The sequence below is a fragment of the Canis lupus genome, chromosome 27, assembly GCF_048164855.1.
Source record: "Canis lupus baileyi chromosome 27, mCanLup2.hap1, whole genome shotgun sequence".
Taxonomy (NCBI): domain Eukaryota; kingdom Metazoa; phylum Chordata; class Mammalia; order Carnivora; family Canidae; genus Canis; species Canis lupus.
In genome coordinates, this window is record NC_132864.1 from 19411751 (window position 1) to 19429460 (window position 17710).

At 35.5% G+C, this 17710-nt stretch overlaps 1 protein-coding gene across 9 annotated transcripts in view; it reads right to left on the reverse strand.

The window, feature by feature from the left end:
• The window catches only part of MED13L (mediator complex subunit 13L), a 294941-nt gene that overhangs the window by 123165 nt on the left and 154066 nt on the right, over nucleotides 1–17710 (reverse strand). For all 9 annotated transcript variants that reach the window (XR_012019241.1, XR_012019242.1, XM_072802653.1 and 6 more), the window contains one exon: nucleotides 9490–9573. Coding sequence is in view for 7 of the 9 variants with exons in the window: in XM_072802653.1 (XP_072658754.1) it covers nucleotides 9490–9573 (84 nt within the window). In the remaining 2 variants the exon portion in view is untranslated. The remainder of the gene's footprint in view (nucleotides 1–9489; nucleotides 9574–17710) is intronic.

The following is a 17710-nucleotide window of genomic DNA, read 5'->3' on the forward strand; positions in this document are numbered from 1 at the left end:
AAATTGGGAACAATTTACAACACTCAATTATTGGAATCACTCAGAAAACAGGTGTCATTTCAATCAATCATCAATTAACTAAAATATTACAATCAAATTCTCCTACAAGGTGATTCAGGCCCAGATGCTAAGCCATCCAATCTTTAATAGACAAACAATGCAAATCTAAGTGAAGCACAAGTAACAGCAGGGTAATAAAGGACTGTGAAGTTCTAGGTCCTAAAATATTCATTAGGTTCTATTCTACTTCAGGTAATAACAAGGTAGCTCCTTCCAAATCAACAACTCTCCCTGCAAAAAATAATAACCAACCTTATTGGTTGAAGAAAATATTAAAATCTGCTAAAATAAATGTTATTAATAAAGTTACCAAATGCAGTCAACAACTTAGAGAGGGGACAAGAGTCTACACTTGAAAAGAAGGAATGGCACTTGCGTGAGCTTTCCCTTTCTTTAAAAGAAGTTTTCAACAAGGGCACAAACTGAATCACATGGACTAAAACTGGAAACTAAAACTGATACAAACTCCACCTCCAATGTTACTGGCTTTGAAGAACCAGACAACTGAGTTTAAAGAGATCAAGTAGCCAGAAAATGGAAAGTAAAGTCTGGGAAGAAGATATAGTCAAGATCAAATTCTGACCAAATCTCTCTTAGACCCCCTGAATTATGTGCAGCTAAGAGAAAACAGTGGTTTCTCAACCAAGGCTGATATGGCCTCCCAGGGGACACCTGGCAATGTCAGGAAACATTCTGGGTTGTCGCTATACTGAATAGGAAGGCACTGCAGGCATTGTAGGTAGAGGCCAGGGATGCTGCTAGGCATCCTACTGTGCACAGGACAGTATCCACAACAAACCATCATCTGGCTCATAATGTCAATTATGCTGAGGTTGAGAAACCCTACACTAAAAGAAGTAGAAAGATTTCAAGTGCTACCCACCACAGGTGAGCCTGTGTTGGAGTTCAGATAAAGTTTATTGCTTTAAAACAAATCAAAACAAAAAAACTAAACTAAATCAACATTCTTCACTGAAATTAAACAGAATCCAGAGTTTTTATATCATTTACTATGCGCAATATATAATTCAAAATCATTCAATAGATGAAGAAACAGCAAAATCTTGAAGACAAAAGATAACCAATGGATATAATACAGATATTGTATTTAGTACCCAAATTTTACAGTAATTATTATAATTATGCTTAGGGACATAAAGGAAAACATACTCATAATGAATTAACAAAATAGGAAATCTCAGCTGATAAATGGAAGCAAGAGAAAAGATCCAGTGGAAATCACAGAACTGAAAATTACTATATCGAAAACAATAAATATTCACCAATTATTTTTACTCTTAGTGCTTTCTTCATAATCTGTCTTATGCCCATGCTGAAATGATTTTCACTAAATCTTGACTATATTAAAAATTCAATGGAGGTAAAAAGCATAAGATAACTTAATAATAGAAATTTAATAATAATTTAATAATAGAAATAATTTAATAGACAATCAATGATTATTTATTTAATAATTTAATAGCAAAAATAAAAATAATTTAATAACAGAAAATCAATGATTTAATAATCTAATAGAAATATTATAATTTAATAATGGAAATAATTTAATAATAGAAAATCAGTTATTATTATATCTTTCAGAATAATTTAGGTACCAGAGATATATGCTAGGATATAACAAGAAATCATAAATAATTGCCAGATTCTCATATTTTGAGTCATTCTGAAGAACTAATTTATACTTAGTGCAGCTGAATTTTCAACTTAAAATTAAGAAATGCTCCCCCCCCTTACCCCCCCCCCCCCCCCCCCCCGCCAAGGGACGCCTGGGTGGCTCAGGGGTTGGGCATCTGCTTTTGACTCAGGAAGTGATCCCAGGGTTCTGGGATCAAGTCCTGCATCGGGCTCCCTGTGGGGAGCCTGCTTCTCCCTCTTGCTATATCTTTGCCATCTCTCTCTCATGAATAAATAAATAAAATCAGAAAATAAAGAGGGGAGGGGAGAAAAGTTCCCCCATCTCTTTCATGGGCAGCCAACAAAGTCATTTTATAAATAGAAACACAAACACATAGATATGTAAATTTATTTAAATAGTATAATAATAAAAACAGGAGCAGTCATATCCCTTAGACCTGTTTTTAACTTGCCATAAAATTTCCCACATGCTATTGATATGTTATGAGAAATTATGAGTGGAAATGACCTTCTAGACACATATACTTTACACCTTTTCTAAATTCTAAGATATCTCAGCAAAGTAAATTTAATTAAGCTACTTTACAAAGGAGGAGATACATTACATAAGCATTCAACTTAAAATGCAGCTTATTTCCAGAATAATCACTCATTAATCTATGAGAATTAGTTATTTGACATAGTGCAATACACTTCTATAGTGCTTAGATTCACTAAAGTTTACTTGAAGAGAGAAACTTAGTATAAACAACATTCTAAAGGAGGCTAGAGGTAGGAGTAAATTGAACATACTTCCTTCATGCTACCAAAGGTTTTATCATTTGAATCTCCATTCATTCATGTCCTGACCCTTCTCTTGACTTTTTTTCCTAACAATGGAGTAGCATTTAGCTAGGACATCTCAAACAAAGGTAAAATAAGGGGTCAGGGATGTTATAAACCTAAAACAACACCTCAAACTAACTCCCCCTTGGTACCTAAAATTTCTTCTCCCCTTTTCCTAATCTGATTATGAAGAGTACTACTGAAGTTAACACCCCCACCCCCAACCCCGTCCAAAAACATCCTTTAAAACTTTCAGATACACTCAAAGAGCATTATTAAATCCCTTAGATTGATAAATAGAGGAGTCACTTTCTGCTTAACAACAAAACCAAATACATTCAAAATAGTATGTTCCTGGTGGTAGAGAAAGGAAGAAGGAAACACATACATCTCTACACACACACATACAGGGAGAAAAAGGAAAGATAGATACATACACAGAGAGGCAGGCAGGCAAGCAAACTGACTAATTTGGAGCATGTCTAAATTCTACAGTTTTCCGAAAATCAGGGAATCTGAAAACTCAAAGACCTTTTAGAAATAACACTGCTAAAAGGTCAAATAGTAAATGGAAGACCATCCATATTTCTGGATGGATGGTCTAGTGAACAAGGAGAGCCTTGTTTCCAGCTTAGTTTCAATCCACTAGCAGGAATTGAAAAGGAAATTACAGTAATGATATTCATACAACCTCTCTAGTACATTAAAAAACAAAGTATATATATTTTACTCTAAGGTGTTTAAAACCTTTCTTGAAAGCAGGCAGTACATATGAAAACATTTTACTTTAAACTATGTAAATCAATTACTAATGTTGAAGATATAAGTTTTCATTATAGTCTTTTTAGAACACTAATAGAACAAAAATTTTTAAATGGTGATAATTGTTTTGGTTATTAAGGAAAAAGAAAGAAAAAGTAAAAGAGCTACATGAATTGCATATAGTTAACACTGTCACCTCTGGTTGAACTAGTCTTTCAATTTAACATTCTTCTATGGGGATCCCTGGGTCGCGCAGCGGTTTGGCGCCTGCCTTTGGCCCAGGGCGCGATCCTGGAGACCTGGGATCAAATCCCATGTCGGGCTCCCGGTGCATGGAGCCTGCTTCTCCCTCTGCCTGTGTCTCTGCCTCTCTCTCTCTCTCCCTGTGTGACTATCATAAATAAATAAAAATTTAAAAAAAAAAAAACATCCTTCTATGCATAATGTTTGTGAACAAAACAGAGTGCATGATACATAAAAGACACTGTCTAAAACCACAGACAGTATCACTAAGTTTTATCATAGGATCTTACATGTTTCTCTCCTCCCTTCCTAGATGAAGCAATTTTTTCCTTTGCAGTTAGTTGGACAAATATATCAAGAATCTTACACTCACAGTATCTTCATTTCAACCCCCATTTATAACTCAAGCTGCTGTAACTTCAAATTTACCACTCCACTGAAACTGCTCAAGGTATAGTCATCTTGCCTACATAACTGCCAAAGCTATCCATCCTTTTAGTACGTGTTTTCCATGGCCTGTATGGCAGCCACGGCAAATTATGAAACTTTAAAAATCTATGGTTTTGGCGACACCAACCCTTCTGGCTCTCATTTTTCATTTACTTTTCTTAGTCTCCTCATGTATTCCTCCCTGCAAATGCCGCCGCTTCTCAAGACTCAACTGCATCCCTCTTCTCACTTTGCACGCAATTTTCAAATATATTCAAGTGACAAAATACAGAGTATCTTCTACTATACCTTCCATCAGATAAACCAGCAGAAAATGACTACATATTTTATAGATTAAAAAAAAAACTGTAAAACTATGATGCATGATTAGATAAGTCCAAAGTGTTCCATTAATATTCTTTTATGGATTTCCCATCAGCCAGCCCTCATTATAATATACGTGGCAAAAGGCCACACCTATAAACAGTAAATTTATGATAAAAACTGATAAAAAGGTATGTCACCAATGACATTTTTCAGGAAGAGACTCCATTTATCTCTCACATTGTAAGTACCTATTTACATGTCTGCTTATACTCTAGATGAGAGATTCCTTTCCCTGCCTTTTCATCTGTGCATCTAGATGGAAACATAACTGGGCCACTATAAAAAAAAGTACAGGAAAGAGGACAGGAAGAGCCCTGAGAAGAGGAAAGGGAGGACAGGGAAGCTTTAAAGTACTTTAAATATTCTCCTAAATCAAAGTATTTCATCTTGTTATATAAAATTATTTTTTTTCTACTAAAATCAAAAGGGAAGGGTATTTCTTGAATATATAGGTGCGGTAGCGTAGGAACATAAAAAAAGAAATTAAAGAAATAATATCTGACTTAAAAGTAGAAAAGATACACAGACAAAACAACACAAAAGCCATTAAACAATTGTGTGTGAGCTCCTGCACATGCATATCTGTTAACAACACAGACAAAAGTAATTAGAGTATTTAAAAGTATTATAAGGCTATTTAGAGTATCATCCCAGAGCGGGTAGGTTTACCCATGAGAAGAAATGACTGATCAATTCAAAAATTGCTCTAGCAAGTATATATTTATGTTAACTCAACTACTGTACACACCTGATACCAGAAAAAAAAAAATCAAAGGTCCAAACTGTTACTGGGAGAAATCAATTATTTTGCTAAAATTAGCATTCAAAAAACAAAGTGGGGGATCCCTGGGTGGCTCAGCAGTTTAGCGCCTGCCTTTGGCCCGGGGCGCGATCCTGGAGTCCCAGGATCGAGTTCCACGTCGGGCTCCCGGCATGGAGCCTGCTTCTCCCTCTGCCTGTGTCTCTGCCTCTCTCTCTCTCTATATATATATATCTATCATTCATAAATAAATAAATAAATAAATAAATAAATAAATAAATAAATAAATAAATAAATAAATAGATAGATAAAATCTTTTTTTAAAAAGTGTATAAACTTCAAATTCTGTATTAATCAAATGTGGGCTTTCTACATAGAATGTCCATGAATAATTTCTAAATTATTTTGAAGGAATAAATTTTTCACTGGTTTAAAAATATATATTTATTTGAGAGAGAGAACAGAAGCGAGGTGGGGGACGGACAGAGGGAGGAGACTCCTCACTGCGCTGGGAGCCCGATATGGGGCTCAATTCCAAGACCTTGAGATTAGGACCCAAGCCAAAGGCAGATGCTTAACCAACTGAGTCACCCAGGTGTCCCTTGACTGTTTGGGGTTTTGGGTTTTTTTTTAAGATTTTATTTATTTGACAGAGAGTGAGAGCAAGCACAAGTAGGGGGAACAACAGAGAAGAGAGGAAGTGGCAGGCTCCCCATTGAGCAGGGAGCCCAATGTGGGGCTCAATCCCAAGATTCGGAGATCAGGACCCAACTTAAAGGGAGACACCAAACTGACTAAGCCACCAAGGCGCCCCCACTGGGTTGTTGTTTTTTTTTTTTTTTTTTAAGATTTTATTTATTCATGAGACACAGAGAGAGAGGCAGAGACACAGGCAGAGGGAGAAGCAGGCTCCATGGAGGGAGCCCAATGTGGGACTCGATCCTGAGTCCCCAGGATCAGGCCCTGGGCCTAAGGCAGCACCAAACCGCTGAGCCACCCGGGCTGCCCCCCCTCCCCCACACTGGTTTTTTTAAGCATATCATGGTAGGAAAAGTTTTTTTCAAGCTTAACATACTTTAGAAACCCAGAAACTTTACATGTTTTATGTCAGTTGTCACAACTCTTTAGGAGTAAGCCAAAGTTTTCTTTCCCACTTATTATATTCCTAAGGATATGAATAACAAAAGATGTGTCACTTATAAAGAAAAAAATAGTATGAACAAATTTGTCTTCTTGGATCTGCCTGTTCAAATTGATACACACATACATATATAACAATTTTTCTAAAATTATCCTAACCATCATATCATATCAAACATTATGAACTATTACAGTCCACAAATTTAGCTGTTATCAATACAGGGAGAAATTACAGTTCAAGAAATCATATGCTGTTAATCCAACAGATGAAATCTATTCATCAATATATTCATTTTCAACACTATTAGAATTATTTTAGCACCATAAAATATGCCGTGTTAAATCATATTTTATTCTATTGAACAAAAGTATCTATATGCTAGACCTACTTAACTTTATACTTAGAATACTATTCTTTAAACTATATTTCTCTTATTTGTATCTAATGGCATCAAATAAGAGCATTCCTAAAAATACAAATTTGTACATAAAATTTGTTTAGCACTTTTGCTTTTTCTCAACTAAAGTATAAAACTAGCCACATAAATTATTTCATTTAATCTTCACAATAACCCTTTAGTAGTAGTAGTAATTACTATAATCAACTTACCTACAGCCAAAAACAAAGTTCACCTCAGGAAAACTAAACAACTTGACCAAAAGCAAGTAACTTCTTAGGAGAGGCATGGGATGTGATCCCCAATCTTCTAAATCTAAATGGACTCCTCCACAGCATCACTCTCTGTTCATCCAAAATGACCACTATAAGGTTCTGTTTTCAGCTTTTCAGCATTCAACAAGAGGCTCTATTTTCCTTGGTTTTTTTGTTTGTTTGTTTTTGTTTTTTAAGATTTTATTTATTTATTCAGGAGAGACACAGAGAGAGAGAGAGAGAGAGAGAGAGAGAGAAGGCAGAGACATAGGCAGAGAGAGAAGCAGGCTCCATGCAGGGAGCCCAATGCAGGACTCAATCCCAGGTCTCCAGAATCATGCCCTGGGCTGAAGGCAACGGCTTAACTGCTGAGCCACCCAGGCATCCCAAGAGGCTCTATTTTCCATTCAGAGAATAAAAGTTGGATAAAATCATCATACCTAACAAAATTTTATTATAGCAAATGCCAACTTTTAAAAACAGGTTTTATTTCATTTATTTGAAGGGGAGTGGGGAGCAGAGTCCTGGCTGATCAGGGAGCCTAATGCAGGGTTCCATCCCATCCCAGGACCTGGAGATCATGACCTGAGCCAAAGGCAGACACTTAACCATCTGAGCTACCCAGGCACCCCAGCAAATGCCAACTTTTTTAAATTGAGTGTTTAGTTTAAAATTTTGGCAATTGTTGCAATACCCCCAAAATGGCTTTTCAAGATCATTAACATTTCTATACTAAAATAAAATGAGTTCCACATTCAACCATGGGTAAAAAAAAAATCTAAAGATAACAAGATAATTCAATTACATTACTCAGAAATCGACAGCCTTCCAGTTGCAAATCAAATATCTAAATATACTATATAAGTATTATTTACATCTGATTTGCTGAAGTTAGGAAGACCTCTGGGATGTAAATGAAGTGCAAAGATATATAAATGTTATATAAAACATATTTGGTAACTACATTTGACTTCAAACACTAGTTTTTACTAATAAAATACTAACTGCTACTCTTTCAATCCCTATTTTATTTCCACATTTCCCCTTCACCTCTAAATTACTGTGAAATCATCATACAAATGCTTATACCTACTGTTCAAAAGTTTTAGGACTGGCTCTGTTAGTTCAGCATCTGGCCAGCTGTCAGAATATACACTGAGCATAGGGAGGCACACAGGAATGAAAGGTAAGCATCACTGTGCCAAAGCAACTCCACATACAACCATTCGCTTATCAACATGAAAGCCCAACTTAACTCAGAAAATCAACATCCTCTGTAAATATAAGGAAACATTAATATCATGTCCACAGAACAAATGTATTAGTTAGACCAAATCAATATAAATAAAGGAAAAAAATTCCTTTCTATCAAGGTATCTGTAAACAAAACCACTTTTACACACCCATAAACACCACTACTCTTCTAAAAAGCTTTATTATCCTTTTCAGGCAAACCTTGTTATACATAACACCTACTTCCTATTTAAATACAATTTTTATAATAAATCCTAAAGGATTTGAAATGTACTAAGAAAAAGGGAAACTATTTTAAATAAGTTGATGGTGATTTGGCAATAATAATAATAATGCCAGTCCCTAATTTATCTGATTTGAAAAATGAAATCCCAATTTTTATAAATCAGGCTTGGTTAATGAGATAACACAATCACTTCATCAAAGCTTTAAGACATACAGGTTGGAGAGAAGGCTGCTAATGTTAAGTAAATCACTGGTAGAAACAAGAAAGTAAAAGTTCCAAAATAGGCAAGAGCTGCCAACCAAAATTGTGGCAAACTACCTAAAAACTACCAACCTTAGAGCTACCATGTAACACACTTCAACAGCTCTTATCTGCAGCCAAAAGCTGGAATCCTTAGCTTGGGGCAAGTTCACACACAGCAAAATAGAATTGAGACTGTGTGTGCTGCTCTTCAGAAATGAAATAATCACCCATCAACTTATGACTCAAATAAGTCTATGCTGTGTTCATAGGTAAATGAAGTAAATATTTGGTTTTGAAGGCTTTGGTTTTTGATCCTGGTTTGACTGATCTAAAATTGCATGCTTGCTCAGTATAAAGGACTGCTTTTAAAGCCATGCATACAATAAATGATGGTTAAAAGTTTAGGATTGTTCAGAAAGTAATTCATAGTCCTAGTTTGAGAAATCTCAAAAAACTATTCACCAACTTTTAAGGAGCATCAATCAATTCTATAAAAATTATCAGCATTTAAATTCAGTTGACTATTTTTAAAGTTACAACATATAACACTTTCAGGTAAAAAGACTTTAAAAAGGACAATAAAAATAACAAAATAGAATATTTTAAATTCCAAATAGTGTAGTAAGAAGGGGCTCGATAGACATGGGTCATTGATAATCTTTCTAGTCCAATTTCCAATATTTTACAAAAATTTAAGAAAATATTTAATAAAATGTGATTCAGCAATCTATTTTAACACATCTAAATTACTAAGATTATTGGAAAATAAATTAGCTGCTTCCTCCACCACTTCCTACAACATAGTTGTGGTCAAGCAAAAGAACGAAAACTTTTTAAAAGTATAAGACTCACCTTTTGTTGACTGGTTTTTCATCTTTTTCATAGGGTCGGACAAACCACTTCCCAATCCTAACGAAGTTCTTATCCATTAGACACCTACAATAATTACACCAAGAATTATATTTATAGTTTCAATAACAAATTAGCAAGTCACTGAATCAAATAATTGCAGATGAGCTATACTATTAAAAATAAAAACATCACTAATTATACTTTCAAAAAGGTTTTCTTCTCACTTTAAATTTTTACGTTATAAAGTGCTGAAAGGACTTTCTGAATTTGGGCATAAATTTCTATTATGTATTATGCTTGCACATGTAAAAAATTATGCACAATTAACTGGTTGATATATTCCTGAAATGTCTTAAGCTTCCAAATTACTTTAAATCCAAACACACTTTTGCCCTATTTCAATTCTTGGGTCATCAAGAATGTTGGGGATATAGGCAGCACTCCTTAGGAGTACCTCAAAGGTATTCTTCCAAGTTAGTGATGCTCATTTCACAAGTTTTAATGCTGGCTTTCTGGCTTCACATGTGACATGCAATGCTTTAGCAGAGACCTCAGAAACAGAAAACAGAAGCACCGCAGAACCTCTTCTACTTAGGTATTTTTCTCCTTTTTTTTTTTTTTTTGAAGACTTTTTACTTATTTATTCACGAGAGAGGCAGAGAAAGAGGCAGAGATGTAGGCAAAGGGAGAAGCAAGCTCCATGCAGGGAGCACAATATGGGACTCGATCCCAGGACCCCGGGATCACACCCTGAGCCAAAAGCAGATATATGCTCAACCACTGAGCCACCCAGGCGTTCCAGGTATTTTCTTTTGTAGGTGTGATGAAGCACATGGCTATGGCTTGGCAGGAAACAATGAACGGAAGCCATTTCTTCAATGGCAATTATCAGCTTCCCTCATATCTAAGGTGTGCCTCACTTCTGCTTCCAAGCTGTATTATGTACATTATGTTTCAATGTCAAATTATAGGGTAAATCTTTCCGAAGACATGTTAATGGTAATTGAACTCAACTCATATAATACCAAAAATGCACACAATTCAACTGAAGTGACAACAATATAGACAGCTCTGACCAAGTTCACTCATGTGCAGGCATATGACAACTATATCATAATTGCCATCTGGCCAATTCCAAGATGCCATCATTTGCAAGGAGTATCCCTGATTTTTAAAATATAAAAATGTGGGAGAAAATGTACATTTTGAAATTGATGAAATACAGTAATCCCTAAAATCATTCAATGAAATGACACATATTTTGTAAGAAATACTGTCAGAAAGTTGGATGTAATTCTTCAATCTACCTGTAAAAGAGCTATATAGCAATTCTTTATTCAATATTCAGGCAATTCTGCACATGGCTCTTGCCTCTGTAATTTCTTTGCCATCAAGAAGGATGGAAACAAGCTTTCACCCAACTCATTACAGGTTAGATGGGTTAGTAAACGGCAATAGTTTCTGCTGGCCACATGTAAATCCCTGTGGGCAGAGGCCAATTTGGAGCACTGCTGCATCAAAAAAATCACTGGCTTCAACTGCTTTTATTTTGAAAATGAATCTCTACAATCTTCCTTGTTCACAATGTAGAAAATCATTTTCAAAGCTACTCAATCTGTTTTCCTAAGATTATAAATTAACTTGCTTTTAGGGTTAAAGACTACGTGACTACATTAAAGTTAGAATAGAAAATGTGGAATACTCAATAACATGGAAGTACTCAAGAAGCAAAACTGAAAAAGTATCTCCACAGTTTATACCCTAGCTCAGAGACTTAACTGTATTTTTCAGGCAGGCAAACAGGCAGGATGGATGGACAGATGGAAAGATATTTCCATTGAAAAACTCTAGCGTTTGGTAACAGGTTCCTTCCCCCAATAATACTACCAATATCTACCACTAGAATCCCTACTACCAAGACTACATTTCATTACCAGGCACAGTATAGCATTTAATTACTATAATATCTATTATGAGATGGATGTTAAACATGTCAATTTTTGTACATGAAGTAGCTAAAGCACAGAAAATGTCACCTACAGAAAGTCACACAGCTAACTGATAGTAGAGTGGTAAGTCCAGGTATATATCTCCACAACATTTATCACATATATTAACTCTCATGCTGTCACATTTCTCCAATTCCTTCCTCATTTTCAAAGTCCACTTGAATCCTGTAATTGATGAGCCTATTTAATGTTTCTTTATTCTCTAAGGGCTGTTTATTAAGTTGAAGGTATTCTTAAAAATCGATAATGCTTATTAACTAACATGAAAGCAATGGGGCATCTAACAAGTACAGAACCACATCAACACTAAATGTGGTCTTCTACTGACACACGTCCTCACTTAATAAATACCACTTTAAATAAAGTATTCATACTCTCATATACGTCTTAAGGCCAAAATTCAAAAGAATCATTTATTTAATAACAGGAAAAACAACATGAATTTACAATTTAAGGACAGAAAAAAAAAACAAGGCTTTAGATAGTATAATATGAAAAGAAAAATAGATAAAATATCCCTGAGTAAAGAAGAAAGTGTAAAGTTTATTTCAAAACCCTTGTGCTTCTATCAAGTAAAAGCCACAAATTCTATTTGCTTATTTCATTTCAGTACAAACAAGGGGTTGGGGGCAAAGGAATAGCACACAGCCAAGACTACTCAAGTACAAAGGCAAAGAGTGAAAAGCTAATGAAAATCCTAAGAGTCTAACTCTCTATGCTAACAAATCTCCTGGAGTGGGGATGCCTGGGTGGCTCAGCAGTTGAGTGCCTGCCTTCGGCCCAGGGTGTGATCCTGGAGTCCCAGGATAGAGTCTGCATCAGGCTCCCTGCCTGGAGCCTGCTTATGTTTCTGCTTCTCTGTCTCTCATGAATAAATAAATAAAAATATTTTTAAAAATTTAAAAACAAAACAAATCTCCTGGAGTTCCCACTACAGATCCTACTTCTTTGACAGGCAATAAAAAAAAAAAAGTCTTCAAATGTCATGTTCAGCAGTGATACAGCAGAGAGTTAGCAAAGTTACCAACAACCCCAGAAAAGGTTGGGATCAAATTAGTGAAGTCACTGAGTACTGTAGCACTGACCCTCAAGTCAAGAGAGAATCAGCTGCTCGGTTAGATGTAAAGGTGGGTAAGTAAGTATGAGGACGAAGTTTCTTTTCACTCAATAAACGGGTAAAAAGAACTCAATAACTATCACCATCAATTTTTACACTTGTCAATCTCCCTAGTCTTAACTACAGTTGACTCAAAAAACAAACTTCACTCAATTTCTCTTTCACACTCTCTCTCTCTAACACACAGAGTCAAAAAGAGAAAGAAAGAGACAGATCCTGCAGGACTAATACAGGAAGTATTTCCAGATGGTGTTTTGTACTTTAGGTTATAGGAGGAAATGAGAGAGGAGGGCTGTGTCTTTGCTGAGGAAGACACTTCTACCACCTGATTGACAATTGGAACCATGGTGGCTCAAGAGCAAGCTTAATACTGAGGGACTAAGCCCTTGGTTCTCAATCATTTTTGGGTCATGATTCTACTGTATAAATAAATCCACTCAAAGTTATTATAGACTCTTTCTCCTGAAAAATGCATAGAAGAGCAAAACACTGCATATAATTCCACAGGGTTGGTGAGCCCTCGAAAGCAGATCCTAGAGTGAGGACTTCCACACAGAACACTACCACTGATCTTTACTAACCTGCTTCGGCCTGGAATCCCTCTCCCATCTCACCCTATTCCATCCTCCTCGAATTTAATTCTGTTCATTTTTCTTGTCCCAGAATAGCCTGCACAGCATTCTAACATCTACAAATCAGCACTTTTATCACCAAACTGTAATAATTCATTTCTATGGCTCTTTCTTCCCAAGAAACTATGAGAAATCTGGGGGCAGACACAGTATCCTATTTCCTGGCAATGTTCAACAAATACTTCAATGCCTATTACGTAATATGCTATGTTATGCTCTATACTAGTAGGTGCTCAATAAACAGCTGAGAAATGAATACTCCATACAAGGAGTATTTTCCTATTCACAATAGTGTTATTATTCATGTTCACAACCACTAATCGTGGGCAGCCTCATCCAATTATTTGAATTTTCTTGTGTGTTTATGTCCACAGCTAGTGGAGACACTCAATGTTGGGATGGAAAATAAAATCTACATATTTCACCTTTTTTATAGCCCATCAGCTCTCACTCCACACTAAAATCATAATAGATACTCAACATGTAGGGAATCACATAAATGCCAAAGAAGTTTAGGAAGATTAGTACAACTGTCCATATACTTTAATTATACCTGAACAGAATTAAATCTTTTTAAGATAGATAATTCTAAAGTATAAAAACTAAAGAACATGAGAAATATAATTTTCCCTTTTCATATTCTGACAACTTTTATATTATTTTTAAGGAACAAAATTTATATTTAACTTGACAAATATAACTCCATCAGACACTCCATTTACCAAAAACTTTGCTTCAAACCAACATCGTATAGAGCAAAGAATGTCAGTTAACTCTAGTTGTTCATTTGGGAACTCCAGTCATGATTTTTTTTTTTTAATTTTTATTTATTTATGATAGTCACACAGAGAGAAAGAGAGAGAGGCAGAGACACAGGCAGAGGGAGAAGCAGGCTCCATGCACCAGGAGCCCGATGTGGGATTCGATCCCGGGTCTCCAGGATCGCGCCCTGGGCCAAAGGCAGGCGCCAAACCGCTGTGCCACCCAGGGATCCCTCCAGTCATGATTATTGAAATTTTCAAAATCACCTTACTATTATGATATGACATAATTCAGTAAAGTAGAATAATATTATGTTGCAAGTTCACAACGTCACAATGCAATTCCAGATTTATAAAATATTCTTTAATCAATAATTTGAGGAAAGTATTTCTCTTCAGAAAATAATTCCCTGCCCCCCTATCTCCCAAAAATCAATGTTTCAAAGAAGAAAACAGCCGCTGAAAAATGAAAATGAAATCGGGTTTTGTGTCCGTGTGTGTTTATACACACAGACACACACAAACACATACACACATGTGTTTCTGGGCCACACCATATGGCTCTAATTAATTAACTACAAGACCAATTTAACTTCAAAGTTGGCAAGCCCCAATCTCTAATCCCAAAGCCATGGCAGATCTGGTATAAGATTACAAGTGCCACAGCAGTAGCCACAATCTAGCTCAGCAAGCTATTTCCTAGATGGGACCACTGGCCACTGGCCACTGGCTCTGGGTCCTTCAGTGCACCTCAAATTATGCAGATGTGACAGTTTTCAAAGATTAAAAAGTCCAAGAACAGTGTCTCTCTACCACACTCTGAATCAAAATGCACTTTAAGTGTTATTATCTGGTTATGGAGCTGCTCAAACTAAATTTTATATAATTTCCTAACAGAAATTCCTCACCAGCATCAAAGCCTTTACCTCACCACTCCAATCTATAACAAACACACATGCAAAAAACCCTCCTTCCTAAAAATTATCTCCTTCCTAGAAATTATTCCCAATTCCCAACCAAATAAAAGTCCTATAATTTAAAAGCTGAAGAAACCTTTTTCAACTGATCCCTTCTATCTTCATTATTTTGGGTTTCTACTGTGCCTTAGTGGATGCTGTCTCCTCTGGCCAAGTAATGGCTGTCATTTCCATCCTTTCCAAAATCTCTTTAAGGTTAGGTGTTTTTGTAGGACTCCCTTTATCTGAAAACGTCCATCCTATTGCTGTTCCAAAGAATCTCTCCTCTAATTTCAAACTTTTAGTTTGAATCAATCCCATCGTCTAGCCACAAAATTTTTTATGTTTTAAAGTCTTAACCCTTTCTCTGTCCTAAAAATATTAAATAGATAAATTGACTGGTCTTACAGTGAACACGTTTCTCTCTAGAAATTTACAAGTAGATACATGGTTTTATTCACGTGTGTCCGTAATGTTTATAGTGATTCTTCCTTTAAAAGAATATGCGCCTTAGCTCTAAAAACTCACTTTTCTACTTCCTTTAGAGAACTGCACACTGCCACAACTCAATAAAATGGAAATTTATTGATTACTCATTTCCTGCTCTATTACATTATACCCAAGGACTCTCAATGTTGCAAATTTCTATCACCATTTCTTCAACTAGGCCGGTACCTACTACCATAGTGCTCTACTGAAGATGGTTTTTTACCATCTAAAATTTATTATTTTTAAATTTTTATTATTTAAAAATTTATTTATTTTATAATAAATATTATAAATATTTATTTATTTTTAAATTCTTCTTTAAACTATTTATTATTCTTAAATTCTTATTTAAAAATATTTATTATTTTTAAATTCTTGAACCAGCACATCCAAGGACAGTGCTCACTTGCCCTCTGATGTTCACCTCTGTTAAATCAAATACCAGAGACACTGAAAGCTAACAATACCCAAACATAATGCTACTGCCATCATAATTATAATTCCAACTTTCTCCATGTTATTTTTACTGTACTTTTTCAAATAAATATCTTCCCTCTAAACACCAACTCTTGGCAAACCAAGAAGCTCTGGGCCAAAGGCAATTTTACAGCTGTGTTATAAACTACCATGGGGTGACTATGCTGGCAATCTATTAGGAAAGCAGCACCAGTGGACTACTCTGAAAGGCCATTATGTTTTACAAACGTCCAATACTCACAGATTAAAGTCTCCCTAAGTAAGTATGGACAGGATAGAGCATAAGAGCTTCAAAAAAACCCATGTAATCTTCTATTGTGTGCAAAGCAGTGATCTGCACTTTAGAAGAAAAAAATACCTTTCTATCAAAATCAGCTTATGTGTTTTATTCTAAAAAACTTAAGACAATTAAAATTAAAATATACTACCACATTTAATGCCAATTTGACAGCATTATGCCAGACATTTTAAGCATTTCCACAAAGCTATATGAAAGCAAGATTTTCCTAAATCCCACATGTAATGCAAATCACTGAGGCAGCACTAAAACTCTGGGTGATATGAACTGCACATATTTCCTGGCTTTTTTCTTTTTTAACAGCTCTCCAACCCAATGATTTATTTCGCTGAGGTAGAGTTAGGTAAGAAGGATACAGTATACTATGAAAACTATACCAATTACAATACCACAGGAGTAATAGCCACTAAGGCTGCAATATTAAAAATGCCAAATGAAGAAACTCCCGCAAAAGATCACAGGTTTTAGTTTTCCATAATCTCTCCACAGTCTAGGTCCTTTTCCATTAGTGAAGATGAGGCAGCCTAAACTTGAAACACAAAGTGTAACCTTTGAGAAGTTTATTGTCAATACATAACAAAATCCCACTAAATTGCAGAGACTGATGAAAACTATCTAAATTGGGGCATTATCAGAAAAAGACAGGAAAATCAGCAGAGCCTATATAAGTAAAAACAAAATTAATGGTATTTTATCCTGCCAGGTACTTTGCCAAAAAGGGACAACCTATCATTAGGAAAATAACAAGCATACTTACTGTCTCAGAAGAGAAAAAATAAGTGTGATTGCATCATCTAAACCAATAAAACTTAAAAGACCCAAACACTTCATATACTAAAATTCTGATTTAAAAAATCACAAATGAAGAATATACCAAAAGAAGCCAATATAGCTCAAAGTTTTTAAAGATGTGTATAAATAGATGCATAATTACATTTTAGAAACATATCTGTATTTTAGTAATATAACCAACACCAGCTTGGAGGATAGATTATGAGAAGGGAGAAGACCTCAATTAAGTGGTAAGGTAGATTGTATCTGTTCCCAAATATGCGCTGTATCTCCCTGTCCCATTAACATCAAGTGCAGCCATGTGACTTGGGTACTTCCTACAGATGGAGAGAGAATACTTTCTCATCCATTTGATTTTAAGTTTGGTGGCAAATTTCTCAGCCAATGGAACGTGAAGAGAAACAGCATACACCATTTGTAAACAGAGGCTTCAATGAGCTAATTATGCATTTTGCCATTATTACTCTTTGCTCTCTATCAGGAGCCCAGCAAATCTCTGACAGGGCTACCCCACCAACAAGATTCTTGCCTGGAGGCAAGAGGATATAAGGAGTATTACTCTTAAATGACACAGTAAGCAAACAGCATGAGCAAGAAATAAACTTCAATTGTTATTAAGATAGTAAGATCTTTCAGGTCTTCTTTTACTGCAGCATAACTAAGCTTAAACTGACTATAGAAGAGGTCATT